General features: G+C 42.1%; 3 protein-coding genes and 1 pseudogene across 4 annotated transcripts in view; all 4 read right to left on the bottom strand.

Moving 5' to 3' along the window:
• Positions 1-149: 149 nt before the first annotated feature.
• On the bottom strand, positions 150-2,038 carry LOC119549642 (annotated as a pseudogene).
• A 617-nt stretch (positions 2,039-2,655) lies between these two features.
• Positions 2,656-4,595, bottom strand: LOC119551463 (UDP-glycosyltransferase UGT5-like). Its single transcript, XM_037860816.1, has 5 exons — positions 4,440-4,595; positions 4,219-4,377; positions 3,690-4,151; positions 3,157-3,635; positions 2,656-3,101 (listed from the first exon to the last, which is right to left on the bottom strand). Exons 1-5 carry the CDS (start codon positions 4,540-4,542, stop codon positions 2,712-2,714), a joined length of 1,593 nt encoding a protein of 530 aa, XP_037716744.1. The 5' UTR covers positions 4,543-4,595; the 3' UTR covers positions 2,656-2,711.
• Positions 4,596-9,237: 4,642 nt separating this feature from the next.
• LOC119551423 (UDP-glycosyltransferase UGT5) lies at positions 9,238-11,575 on the bottom strand. Its single transcript, XM_037860766.1, has 5 exons — positions 11,044-11,575; positions 10,819-10,977; positions 10,290-10,751; positions 9,757-10,235; positions 9,238-9,701 (listed from the first exon to the last, which is right to left on the bottom strand). The coding sequence occupies exons 1-5, from the start codon at positions 11,144-11,146 to the stop codon at positions 9,312-9,314; spliced, it is 1,593 nt and encodes a 530-aa protein (XP_037716694.1). The 5' UTR covers positions 11,147-11,575; the 3' UTR covers positions 9,238-9,311.
• Positions 11,576-12,267: 692 nt separating this feature from the next.
• Positions 12,268-13,897, bottom strand: part of LOC119549712 (apoptosis-stimulating of p53 protein 1) — a 40,009-nt gene continuing 38,379 nt past the window's right edge. For both annotated transcript variants that reach the window (XM_037857945.1, XM_037857944.1), the window contains exons 7-8: positions 13,393-13,595; positions 12,268-13,296 (exon numbers count right to left, since the gene is read on the bottom strand). In XM_037857945.1, the coding sequence (XP_037713873.1) occupies positions 13,252-13,296; positions 13,393-13,595 (248 nt within the window). In that variant the 3' untranslated portion in view covers positions 12,268-13,251. The remainder of the gene's footprint in view (positions 13,297-13,392; positions 13,596-13,897) is intronic.

Raw genomic sequence — 13,897 nt, 5'->3', positions numbered from 1 at the left:
GGGAATTCAATATTACCAATGCCCTACAGTTTTACATTAATATTATACAACATTTATTATATATGTACTTATACTTAACATAATTGTTTCCTCTTTTGTTAAAAGAAATAAAGCTAATTTCGTTTTTTGCAAGGTCTACTCGGCCTTCTTCATGGGACGGTTTTTGATTTATAAGAGCTGCGGCGGCAGATCAGGATTACGGCTATAATTGACAGGATAATGAGAGCGAAAGCAAGGGCCACAATGTCTAGAAGGTAGAACTGGTACCAGGGCAGCTCCACGCCAGCTGTCACTAGGTGAGGAGCTCCCCTGTGCTCGATCACATAGTTTATCCAGTACATCGCTGTATCCATTGCCTTAAGTGGTCTATCACGGAACACCCTTGAAGCTTGCCTTATTATATTACTATACTTGGGGTTTTCGGCTTGATAAATGTTTAGATGCTGATCGCAATAGAAGGACATTCCTAGGATAAATACTTCATTGAACATCGCTTCCTTGGTGCCAAGGAGTCCACCGGCAGATTGGGAAGCGTTTCATTTTCGAATTTCCAAAGAACGCGCTGTTTCAGACTGCCAATATACTTCTAGGAATATCTTAAGCTTTTTGGAAGGCATATCCGCGCTGCGCACCTGGGAGCCTAATTTTTTTTATAATTTATGTGTGAAATATTAAATTTTCAAACCAAAGCTGAAGTAAATAGCCGAATGGGTAGCTTCTTCCAGGAATTTCTGCATGTTCCCCGGCAGATCCTTGAGCGGTTGAATGAGCAGTCCACCCACTAAAATCATATTGAAGGAAATTGGCCTGGGCGACTTCAGTGGCATATAGTTGTTCAGCAGGATTGCTGAAATGTTACGCTCCAACTCTTTGTAACTCAAGAAAGCGTGAGAAGTGTTTAGTTAGAACGGAATTCTGCTTGGGATAGTACGAGAACTCCCTGATGAGATCCTTGGCACCACTGATGGCCACATTTCCAATTCGCTCCCATAGCGACATGCGGTCCGTATAGGGCATAAAGCCATGGGGAACATAGTACCACGGAGAGACGATGCCAACCAGTTGGCTAAAGAAGTTTGAAAAGCCTAGGGTCGAAATAGTTATGATGGGGATCTGGTACAGGTGTCCTAAGATAAGGGCACTCTCGTTGTAGAACTGCGGTGCCAGCAGCAGATCGTACTTCCCAACTTTATCCTTGATATTGATAATGGCTTGAACTTCCGGGTGATCGAACGCAAAGTCGGTGCTGCGAATACCCATCATATTGAACAGCTGGATAAAGGTCAAACTCGATATATCAGTCATTTCTAGTATGCTGTTGGTGATCGTTATCTTCTTAGCTAAGAGAAGGAAATAGTTTCATATATTTAGTTTACTTTGGTATCACTATTTCTGAGTAGTTCGGACCAAGCCTTTCCTTGGCCATCGAGAACGGGGTGATGAATGTTACTTCATGTCCTTGTTTTACCAGCTCGCTGGTAGCATGTAATTTGAAGCATTATTGAACTTGCTTTACAAATTTTATCGGATATAAATATTTCAAAAAGGTTGAGTTATGAGGGTGGAAGGACAACGCCTCGAGGTCCAAGTTTCCAGTTTGCGGGCAGAAGATGGGTCATAAAAAGTAAACAAAATAAAAAAAAAAAAAAAAGTTGTCTTTATAAGTTTGTATTCTTGTTGAACATAAAATCTCAGTAGAAATAAATAAAAATATAAATGTCAATTTTGAACGACAGAAAATTAGGTTTACCCAGTAGGTAATTTAATAGCTAATCATCGCCAGCTTGAAAAAGGGCCAAAGGTATATTCTCCTTCGCAGATTTTCAGTCAGTTTCTTAACCTCTATCTTGATTACGGTGCTTGTAACACAATGTAAATTGTTACGTTACTTTAAAGCAATCATTGTATTTTACCGGAGGCTTTTAAAATATTAGTTTTTGAATACATTTTTTGCACACTTTGTTATGGGGTGAAAACCAGATTTTTTTTCGGCCACCGTAATGTACTTACGTGACCTAGATTACCGTATGGATTTCATAATTTACTAGGTGCTTCGGTGTTTTTTGACATATTATCTTATATTATTAGGAATATCATTTTTATGTATTTTTAAGAATTTCAAATTAAATTTAATAATTATAACAGCAAGGGTATACAAACTTTGTCTTGCCGAATTTAACTTCCTTTCTGGTTTAAGACACCGATTGATAGCATATGAAATATGTTTCTTTAAAACTGGTTTTGATATAGAACGTCCTCTAGGTACTAATTTAATTAGCTCATTAGAACTTTGCATGCGTATGCAAAGACCATGTTATGGAATACAAGAAATGCTAACCTTTTTGTGCTCTTTAATTAAGTAATTTTTCGCAATTTACATATTTTTATCCATCTTTTTTATAAGTAGTCCCCAACTGTGACCAGTTTAATTTGTTTAATTTGTTTAATTATAATTGTCTTATTTAAATGTAAGCTTGCTCGTTCTATAAAGACACAAGCGATTTGTAGCAGAATAATAATCGATATACCTAAACCGATTATCTTTATGAGGTATAACTGCAGGCTTCTTCGTATAGCTGGTATATTCTATTTATTCACCCTTTATAAGGCAATCAAGCTGGTTTAACTCTGAATACATATTTTTTACCATGCTTTCAAATGCTTAATTTTGCAAATCAAATTTCTAAAATGTTTGCTTAAACTCACGAATACTAATTTTTTTTAACCTTCCTGTGCTTCTTATTACTGCCCATTAGCAATCTAATGGCCAACGAGAGAGCCAGGATTCCTGCCAAGACAATGGCGGCCACAAAGGCCATCACATCAAGCAGATAGAATTGGAACCAGTTGAGATCCAGGCCTGCGGATCGCATGTGCGGTGCACCCCGATGCCGGATGACATATTCGATCCAATAGACGGCAGTTTTGCGCGGCTCCTGCGGTCGATCGCGAAAAATGTCACAGACCCTCTGCACATTCTCCTTATAGGTGGCATTATGGATGAGTTGGAGCAGGGAGTGTCGCAGGACTTCTTCGGTAATTGACTGGAAGTGCAGGCTAATGGCGTATCCACCCAAAACGGCTTTGTTCACATTTAGGTGCTAAAATAAAAACAAAACTAAGTAATACAATGGATGGGGATTTATCTGCCAGTACCTGGTCCGAGTAGATAGGAATACCCAGCATTGGAACAGCGTAATGCACTCCCTCTTGGGTGCCAAACAATCCGCCGTGGGTGATGAAAACCTTCACATTGCGATGGGCCAGAATATCCGCCTGTGGCAGCCACTTCCTCACCATCACATTTTCCGGCAACTGGCGAATACTCTCGTCCTCGAATTTCCAAAGTACCCGCTGTTTGAGGGAGCCGAATACCTGCAGGAACAGTCGCAGCATCTCCGCGGGCATATCCTTGCTCTGGACATTGCTGCCCAAGCTGAAGAAGATGGCGCCCTCGGTGGCCCCGTCCAGGAAGGCTTGCATGTCAGCCGGCAGAGCTTTGGGTGGATAGATGTGCATGCCACCCACCGACACCATGGCATCCACGGTGGGACGTACCGTGGTTAGGGGTGCGTGACTGTTGACCAGCATCACTGAGATTTCCCGTTCCATGTGCTTGACCCTTGGCACCTCACCTGGAATAAACTCAAGTTAGGTGGCTTCCCCAAAAAGCATTCTCTTCAACTCACCCAAAACAGGGCCAAAAAACTCCCTGGCCACCGCATCCATTTTTGGGAAATAGTTGAGCAGCCTATTCATATCTTCATAGAACGACACATAGGAGTTCTGCACACGTTCCAGGAAACTCATGCGATCGGTGAAGGTCATAAAGCCGTGAGGCACAAAAGACCAAGGGGTTATCAGACCCATCATCTGGCTCATGTGGTTCTCAGAGTCCAACGTACAAGTTGTCACCTCGGGTATTTTGTAGACGTGAGCCAGGGCCAAGAAGGCCTCCTGGTAGAACTGCTCTGCCAGTAGAAGATCGAAGACTCCGTCCGTCTTCTTGGCATTGATAAGGGCCTGAACCTTGGGCTGTCGTAGAGCATGTTCCGTGGTTTTCACCCCGATAATCTCCAGCATTTTTAGAGTATCATAGATGGTCATGCGGGTCAGCTCGAATAAATGCTGGGCTCCAAAGTTCAGCTTAACTGGTGGTTTCAAACGATGGCGATGATTGAAAATTCGGTAGGCTTTTCATAAATACACCCCACTCACCGTCGTGCCAGTAATCATAGACCGGTTCTATCAATATCTCCGTGTAGTTACTGCCAAGTTCCTCTTTCTCCAAAGATATGGCAGTAATCATGGTCACCTGATGACCACTTTCGACAAGTTCCCTAATCAAAGCTTTGGTCATCATATAATGGGACTTGCCTTATCCAAAATACATAGCATCGGTATCAGAATATAAACATGTTGATTTGTAAATAATTTACCTGGATAGGAATACACAGCTAGTATTTTATATCCATCAACCGGTTCTAGCTGGGAATACAAATTTCCAGCCAGGAAGAGGTAAAATAACACTGCAAATTGCATCTTTGCAACTCAAATTTAAATTCTGAAGAGTTTTTTTTATATTTTCGTTGATCAGTCTCTTGCACGGTCCGTCACGAGTGAGATTCTGACTTCAACTTCCGTGTTCTAGTCAGAACCAGACCCAAAAAGCTAGCTCAGCTGGGGTTGGAACTGCTAACTCGGCTTAAAGTTCATGTTTATATCGTAATCAATTAAAATTAGATCACTAGAACGATTAAATCAAAATATTGTAAATAAGTGGGCCGTTCGTCAATTGATATTGGCTCGTTGTTAAATATTTTAAATAGGTTAGATGTAGATTATCTTCTTGTTTTTACTCAAAAGATGTCAATATAGCTAAAGCTCAACGAACTACCTACTTAAAATGGCAACCGGTAGTTCGATCTATGGCAAGTATATCAAAGCAGGAAGAGAATATCTTTTTTTATACCCTTGCAGAGGGTATTATGATTTCAGTCAGAAGTTTGCAACGCAGTGAAGGAGACGTGTCCGACCCCATAAAGTATGTTGGGGCGGGGTGGCTTGATCGCTGAAATAGATAAAGTCCCAGGAACGGAGGGTTCGCAAAAAAACACGGGTGTAGTACTTTGGGGTTTTTGCGCGACGGGCATAGGTGTTTATTAGTACACTGTGAAATAAGAACACCTTAAGCCTAACTTACCTTAAGCGCTCCAGAGCGGAGCGGTGACTTAGGGGAGAGATGGAGAGGGAGAGCGGACGGCAGTGCGAGCGTGCGAGATGTACACATCTGGATAAAACTGCCGCTCCTGAAATTAAACGCCCTTTTGACGTAAACATTCTCCTGTGTGACGTAAACATGCTGTGTGATGCTGATCTTGGCAAGTGAGACAGTTGTGAGCGCTTTTGCAATCTCGGAATTGATGGCTACTTGCAAAGCAATTGGAGCACAACTGCTTCCTTTGAATATAGGCTAGGCGATCGTTTACCGTCATTTGTAGGAAGCGTGGACATACAGTTGCGGTCAAAATAATAGTAGTGTCGTTCGCTCAGAGAGTTTTTTCTCATTATTTTCTCTATATCTGCTCTTTAAGAATGTGCAGTTAATTTCGGTTCTCATACCTCTTTGTATTTATTTTCGCCTTCATTTGCAATGACCCGCGTGTTTGACCCAGTCAAAATAATAGTAGTGCCAGAGAAATTATCAAGAATAATTAAATTTACTCATTTTTTAACAAGGTTTGTGTTGTTTAACAATACATTTAGATGTTATTTAATAGTTCCTAGCATTTTTGGATTTTTGCTCTAAAATTAGTTCTGGCTACATGGGGCGTGGCAAACACTGTACTGCCGAGAGGCGAGATCTGATTAAAAAATTGATTTCTGCTGGAAAGACTTATGTCGAAGTGCAAAATATTATTGGGTGCTCTTCTACAATGATTAGAAATGCTGTTAAATGTGAGCCAGCAAATGAAACGCGTGGATCAGTGGATCGCTTAACAAGACAGGCAAGAATAGAGCCTTTCGCATCTGCTGCATCTCTGAAAAAGTCATGTGTCTTAAATGTAAGTTTGGAAACGGTAAGAAGACGGCTTTGAGATAATAACCTCATTTCAAGAAGTCCAAGAAAAGTGCCCTTACTCACAAAAAAACATGCCGCCAAACGTTTAAAGTTCGCAAGACAGCACTTGAATTGGCCTTTGCAAAAGTGGAGGAATATTTTGTGGTCGGATGAGTCAAAAATAGTTTTGTTTGGAGGCCGAGGCTCTCGGCAGTTTGTTAGACGACCACCCTTAAGTGCTTTTTCTCCAAAGTATACGCTAAAAACGGTTAAGCATGGTGGTTCATCAATTATGATTTGGGCAAGTTTTTCATACTATGGAGTTGGGCCAATATATTGGGTCAAAACCATCATGGACCGTTACGTATATTGGCTCGTTGTTAAATATTTTAAATAGGTTAGATGTAGATTATCTTCTTGTTTTTACTCAAAAGATGTCAATATAGCTAAAGCTCAACGAACTACCTACTTAAAATGGCAACCGGTAGTTCGATCTATGGCAAGTATATCAAAGCAGGAAGAGAATATCTTTTTTTATACCCTTGCAGAGGGTATTATGATTTCAGTCAGAAGTTTGCAACGCAGTGAAGGAGACGTGTCCGACCCCATAAAGTATGTTGGGGCGGGGTGGCTTGATCGCTGAAATAGATAAAGTCCCAGGAACGGAGGGTTCGCAAAAAAACACGGGTGTAGTACTTTGGGGTTTTTGCGCGACGGGCATACGTCAATATTTTAAACGACGTGATGCTCCCATATGCCTCCGAGGAGATGCCTCTTATTTGGACGTTCCAGCAGGATAACAATCCAAAACATACAAGAAAACATGCTAAGGAGTGGTTCGCAGCCAACCAAGTAAATGTCATGGAGTGGCCCGCACAGTCACCCGATCTCAATCCTATTGAGAATTTATGGTGTGACGTAAAAAGAGCAATCTCAGAAATAACACCAAGCAATAACTTCCAACTTTGGGAAGCTGTACAAAGGACTTGGAGCTCTATTCCTGTAAAGAGATGCCAAAACTTGGTTGATTCCATGCATAAGCGCTGTGCAGATGTTATAGCAAACAAAGGATATGCAACAAAATACTAAAATATAAAGCCACGTAGGTATTTCGGCTTTATTTTGGATGGAGTGCTCCCATAATGAGAGGGTGAGCTTTGGTACTTTTGTCGAGCACATATAAACCAGGATAGGGTCCCAATTCTCAATATTAACACCGGAAAATTTTAAGAATGTTAAGCAACCTTGAAAAGTGCGTTGAAGTTCCTTTAAGGCTGCCCCCGCGACTCCTGTGCTATGGATTGCACATTGAAAAGTGTTTTCAGGTGACTGTTCACCTGCAATCGCTTATTTTCGAAACGCTCAGTTAGGTTATTCCAGGCTGAGCGAAAGCCATCATTGGTGAGTGGGGATCTTGAAACTATGGAATGAGCTTCGCCACTTGTTTTTAAATTTAAGTGGAATAATTTTTCAACGGGCGTTAGACTCGGATTGTCTATGTATATTGCCGTGAAAAGGTCCCGGAAAGTCGGCCAGCGAAGAAGTTCGCCAGAGAAAACCTCTGTGTCGATAGGAGGGAGCCGGCAGCCATAAGACGTGGAATTTTGGGACTGAGCTACTGGAGCTTGAGGTATTTGGGAGGAGCCTTTTTGGATTTCTTCCGTGAGCTGCGCGGCAAACATTTCATAGGTGGAGTACGTTTGGTAATACTTGGATTTTAGTATGGATTTCGTGTCTGCGGCGCCCTCGCCTGCAGCTATAATGCAGTCGGAGCATATGTCGTTTGCTGCCTTTACCGTTTGCCACAAGGAATTGAAGTGATCGCGACGGATTTTACAGGCGGATAACGTTGGGGTAGGAGCACCTGGAGCGTTCACAGTCGCCTCAAAGTGGATCAGACAGTCAACTGTGGCCATAAATCGGGTTAAAGCGGATTTGACTGATGTTGCCATGACGTAAAAATAATTTAAAATTTTTAATTCAGAAGTAAGGAAACGGGCTAGAATCCAATTAAAATTTAGGAACCAATCAAGATTGTAAATATATACGCTCACACTGTCGGATAGGCAGAGTCAATAAATACTTATTATATCGGATGGTCGGACTTATGTAAAGAATTACGGACTTTAATTTTGTTTGTTTGTAAGGAACATTTATTGTGAGCCCTTGACCCACAGTGCGCTGGCGAAAATATCGATATACGTATGTATGTACACTGTACATATGTACATATGTGGGGTGCGAATAGCGGAATAACGCTGCAAGAATTGTAAAGACTTCGCTTATGTTTGTTTGTCGGTGCGTTTGTTTGTCACCTGCACAACTAAGTTGCAGACGATTTGCTGGAGTAAATTTGTGGATATTGTAACTTTGTTTTTAATTATAGAAATAATTTAGCCGTATTTTTATGTCGAGAAAAGGTTGGAGTGGACTGTAATAGAAAAAGTTGTGGACTGTATTAGAAAGAGTATTTACACAGTAAAAAACAAGGGAGAACGCTATAGTTGAGTACCTCGACTAACAGATAGCTTAAGGGACCAAAGGGAAATGGAGATATGCAAGCAGCAGAGCGAGATTGAAATGCGCCACCTACCGGCGGTAGACAGATTTAAGCGTTATGGGCGTTAGAGTGGGCGTGACAAATTTTTTTTTGGATCAATCGATAGGTATTGACGAGAGCAATACATTTCAGTTTGGGCGGTTTGTGGGCGTTAGAGTGGGCGTGGCACTCTGCTGAAACAAACTTGCGCTGCGTAAGAAGCTCAGGAATCTGCACGCCAAATCTCAATAGCCTAGCTCTTATAGTTTCCGAGATCTCAGCGTTCATCCGGACAGACGGACAGACGGACATGGCTAGATCGTCTCGGCTAGTGATCCTGATCAAGAATATATATGCTTTATGGGGTCGGAAACGCTACCTTCTGCCTGTTACATACTTTCCGACGAATCTAGTATACCCTTTTACTCTACGAGTAACGGGTATAAAAACACCAAAGAAATAATTTGTTTAAATTTTTTTCACGATTATTCCTATGGGAGCTATAAGATATAATTGTCCGATCCGGCTGGTTCCGACTTATATACTACCTGCAAAAGAAATAAGAGTAATCTGATAGTCGAGGTACTCGACTATAGCGTTCTTTCTTGTTTAACATATAAACTTCTACGCTTGGAAATACAATTTTTTATGTTTTCAAATGTTTTATTTTGCAAGTCAAATTTCTAAAACGTTTGCTTAAATTCACGAGTACTAATTTTTTTTAACCTTCCTGTGCTTCTTATTACTGCCCATTAGCAATCTAATGGCCAACGAGAGAGCCAGTATTCCTGCCAAGACAATGGCGGCCACAAAGGCCATCACATCGAGCAGATAGAATTGGAACCAGTTGAGATCCAGGCCTGCGGATCGCATGTGCGGTGCACCCCGATGCCGGATGACATATTCGATCCAATAGACGGCAGTTTTGCGCGGCTCCTGCGGTCGATCGCGAAAAATGTCAGAGACCCTCTGCACATTCTCCTTATAGGTGGCATTATGGATGAGTTGGAGCAGGGAGTGTCGCAGGACTTCTTCGGTAATCGACTGGAAGTGCAGGCTAATGGCGTATCCACCCAAAACGGCCTTGTTCATATTAAGGTGCTAAAATAAAATCAAAACTAGGTAACGCGATGAATTGGGACTTATCTGCAAGTACCTGGTCGCAGTAGAAGGGAATGCCCAGCATTGGAACGGCATAATGCACTCCCTCCTGGGTGCCAAACAATCCACCGTGGGTGATGAAAACCTTCACGTTGCGATGGGCCAGAATATCCGCCTGTGGCAGCCACTTCCTCACCATCACATTTTCCGGCAACTGGCGAATACTCTCGTCCTCGAATTTCCAAAGAACCCGCTGTTTGAGGGAGCCGAATACCTGCAGGAACAGTCGCAGCATCTCCGCGGGCATATCCTTGCTCTGGACATTGCTGCCCAAGCTGAAGAAGATGGCGCCCTCGGTGGCCCCGTCCAGGAAGGCTTGCATGTCAGCCGGCAGAGCTTTGGGTGGATAGATGTGCATGCCACCCACCGACACCATGGCATCCACGGTGGGACGTGCCGTGGTCAGCGGTGCGTGACTGTTGAGCAGCATCACTGAGATTTCCTGTTCCATGTGCTTGACCTTTGGCACCTCACCTGGAATACACTCAACTTAGGCGGCTTCCCGAAAAAGCATTCTCCTCAACTCACCCAAAACAGGGCCAAAAAACTCCTTGGCCACCGCATCCATTTTTGGGAAATAGTTGAGCAGCCTATTCATATCTTCATAGAACGACACATAGGAGTTCTGCACACGTTCTAGGAAACTCATGCGATCGGTGTAGGGCATAAAGCCGTGAGGCACAAAAGACCAAGGGGTTATCAGACCCATCATCTGGCTCATGTGGTTCTCAAAGTCCAACGTACCAGAGGTCACAACGGGTATTTTGTAGACGTGAGCCAGGGCCAAGAAGGCCTCCTGGTAGAACTGCTCCGCCAGTAGAAGATCAAAGACTCCGTCCGTCTGCTTGGCATTGATGAGGGCCTGAACCTTGGGCTGTCGTAGAGCATGTTCCGTGGTTTTCACCCCGATAATCTCCAGCATTTTTAGGAAATCATAGATGGTCATGCGGGTCAGCTCGAATAAGTGCTGGGCTCCAAAGTTCAGCTTAACTGGTGGTTTTAAACGATGGAAATGATTAATGATTCGGTAGGCCTATCATAAATACACCCCACTCACCGTCGTGCCAGAAATCATAGACCGGTTCTATCAATATCTCCGTGTAGTTGCTGCCAAGTTCCTCTTTCTCCAAAGATATGGCAGTAATCATGGTCACCTGATGACCACTTTCGACGAGTTCCCTCATCAAAGCCTTGTGCATCATAAAATGGGACTTGCCTTATCCAAAATGCATAGCATCGGTATCAGAATATAAACATACGTGTTGATTTTCAAATACTTTACCTGGAAAGGAATACACAGCCAGTATTTTGTATCCCTCAACCGGTTCTAGCTGGGAATACAAATTTCCAGCCAGGAAGAGGTAAAATAACACTGCAAGTTGCATCTTTGCAACTCAAATTAAATTCTGAAGAGGTTTATTTTTTTATATTTTTGTTGACTAGTTTTTTGCACGGTCCGTCACGTATGAGACTCTGACTTCAACTTCCGTGCTCTAGAACCAGACCCAAAAAGCAAGCTTATCTGGGATTGGAACTGCTAACTCGGGTCAAAGTTCATGTTGAAATTGTAAACAATTAAAATTAGATTACTGAAACGAATAAATCAAGTTCGTATTCCAAGTAAGTGGGCCGGTCGTCAATTGATAATGGCTTGTTGTCAAATAAAGATTGCAAACATGTGTGAAACACAAATTGTTTACTTTTGATAAGGTTACGTAATCAGTTGCTGATATACAGAGGCAATTTAATTTATGCTCGCGTGCCGGAAAAGCTATTCACTTGCTTGGAGGAGAATTGAAAGATGCACATACTTGAACCTCTGAATGAATACTGAACTTGAGCTGTAGTTTGATCACAACTTTAAATGCGTCGCGGTTCTACAAAATGTATAAGAGATTCGGCAAGAGATTATTCATTCGAATCCCGAACAGTAATAAAGCACCATGTTTACATAAGCTTTCTTAATTGATTTATTTTCATTTTTCAAACGTTTTGGCATTATAATGTGTATGTCGGTTTTTTCTTTAAGCATGCAGATTCTATGGCTTCCTGTGAATCGCAATTTTTGTATGGGAGTGCCACACAATTTCTGACTGTCTGGTACCCACATTATTGAATACTACCCAAAATTGGTTCAAATTGGACCATTCAATAAAAAGATATAAGCAAATAGAAAAGAAATAAACGCTAGGTGGCGTTGTGTGCAATCTTGGAAACCGTCGCTGTGCTGCTTGCATATCTCCATCTCTTTTGCACTTCCATTAGCTGAGTAATGGGTATCTGTGAGTCGAGCACATTGACCGAAGCGTTCTCTCTTGTCGTTTAGATGTGACTTCCTTTATTTCTAGTTCATCGCTCTTGGGATTCTGAACATAACCTTTAATAGACAAACGCAAAAAGCTGGCTTAGTTTAAATATATATTACTTAAGTTCGATCGAAGCTTTAAATTCTACGATAGAGATTCAGCCAAAGAGTTCCCCAATTAATAAAAGCACCATATTTACATAAGCTTTCTTAATCGTTTTATTTTCCAACGTATTTGCATTTTAATGTGTTGTTTTCCTTACACGCTAGGTATTAAGCAATCGATATATTAGGTGTAATTAAATTAAGCTAAATTAGAACGTATAACCTATAATGCGATTACTTGTCAACGAATCCGCTTTATGTAATTTACATTTTCATATTCGATACAAATTGTTTAAATTATTCTCGTCTTTATACAAAAATCACATTCGATTCGTTATGTATTCTCCTTGTGTCAGTTTTGTTATCTGTGTTAAAATTTTTTCCCTCGATTTGTGTGTGAACTTGGTTCGAGTTCAATTAAAGTTTAAGTACTAACTTGATATATGCAATTAACAAAACTCCTTCAGCTAAACGTTGATGAAACATTTTGTGTGTGTGTGGGCGTTCAGGAATTTCTAGTTTCTAATTTTCCATTTTCCAATTTGAACTTTTTTCATTGCAGAAACTTGAAGGTGAAGTTTTTGTGGCGAGCAGGCGGCTGATATGAGTTATAAGTCTAGGCCTTAAAGCTAAGGGGCTTAAGTGAAATTCAATTTGCGGTTGTACGTATGCAGGGTGGTCGGGTGGTGGTACATACATATGTATATGTATCGGTGATATGAGGGTGATATGTGGTGTGCTGAACTTTGTGCGAAAGCCGGGCTAATTGGGGCCAGTCGTCGGGATAAATGACTCAGGCGGAAGCTGCTGCTGCTGGTGCTGCTGCAGTCGGTTCCATTCCATATGGATGAGCATATGGTGAGCCCGCTCCTTCCTGCTCGTTCCTCGTCCTTTGTGTTGCTTTTCTCGAAACAAAAAGTAAACAGAAAGAAACATGGGCCGTGATAAATAATTCCCCGATGACTCCTGCGGTGGCACGTGCCCAGAATCGGCCAGGGACTCCTAGATGTACTTGGATATGTAGCGCTTCTGGATGAGTCGGCCGGCCTTGCGCTTCAGTATGGTGAAGCGTATTAACTGCTAATCGCTGAAGTGCGGCGAATGCGGCGGCACACGTGGGTACAGCTGTGAGGAAGAAAGAACGGAGAAGAGTTGGCACTCAGTTACCATCCTGCGTACGTGGTGGCCTTTCATCAGCAGCTCCATCAACGGGATACTCACCCCCAGGAGATTGCGGGGCACGTAGCCCTCCTCGCCGCCGGCATTTCGGGCCCACCACCACTCGTTCTCGGCGTCGTCGCCCTTGCGTAGCACGATCAGCGGCTCGTTCACGTGAAAGGAGAGCTCGTCGCCGTTCTGGGCCTCGTAGGAGAACACGGCGTACACGTCCCCATTGTGCAGGATGCCCAGCTTCTCCTGGATGCCTGTGAGTGGAGGATACGTGATTATTACAATTTCGGTAAGGCGGTGACCTATCAATCTTTTGACCTTTTTAAGCATGTATATAATATTTTTTTACAAATATGTAAAATCAAAGTGTAAAAATTGTTACATTACTATGTAAGAAAGTATTATATTTCGTTGTTTTATTTTGTGAGCCATTGAATAGAATTATAACAATAAAAAAGACAAATCCAAAATTGTATTACGCAGGTCAATAGTAACATCACAACTAAAACTGAAAAAAGGGTTCTTTCTTTACGATTCTGTATTGTAAATTAACTAT

This window comes from Drosophila subpulchrella, chromosome 2R (genome assembly GCF_014743375.2).
Source record: "Drosophila subpulchrella strain 33 F10 #4 breed RU33 chromosome 2R, RU_Dsub_v1.1 Primary Assembly, whole genome shotgun sequence".
Lineage (NCBI taxonomy): Eukaryota > Metazoa > Arthropoda > Insecta > Diptera > Drosophilidae > Drosophila > Drosophila subpulchrella.
Note: the sequence above shows the minus strand (reverse complement) of the source record. Positions and strands in the feature narration are given on the sequence as shown.

Bases quoted from the DNA above. Each gene is read 5' to 3' on its own strand.
- LOC119551463 (XM_037860816.1), bottom strand. From the start codon at position 4,542: ATGCAATTTGCAGTGTTATTTTACCTCTTCCTGGCTGGAAATTTGTAT. The intron at 4,378-4,439 runs GTAAATTATTTA...ATTTTGGATAAG, and splicing joins AGCTGTGTATTCCTATCCAG to GCAAGTCCCATTATATGATG. The intron at 4,152-4,218 runs GTGAGTGGGGTG...TGAAACCACCAG, and splicing joins CTATGATTACTGGCACGACG to TTAAGCTGAACTTTGGAGCC.
- LOC119551423 (XM_037860766.1), bottom strand. From the start codon at position 11,146: ATGCAACTTGCAGTGTTATTTTACCTCTTCCTGGCTGGAAATTTGTAT. The intron at 10,236-10,289 runs GTGAGTTGAGGA...AGTGTATTCCAG, and splicing joins GTTTTTTGGCCCTGTTTTGG to GTGAGGTGCCAAAGGTCAAG. The intron at 9,702-9,756 runs GTACTTGCAGAT...ATTTTATTTTAG, and splicing joins TTCCCTTCTACTGCGACCAG to CACCTTAATATGAACAAGGC.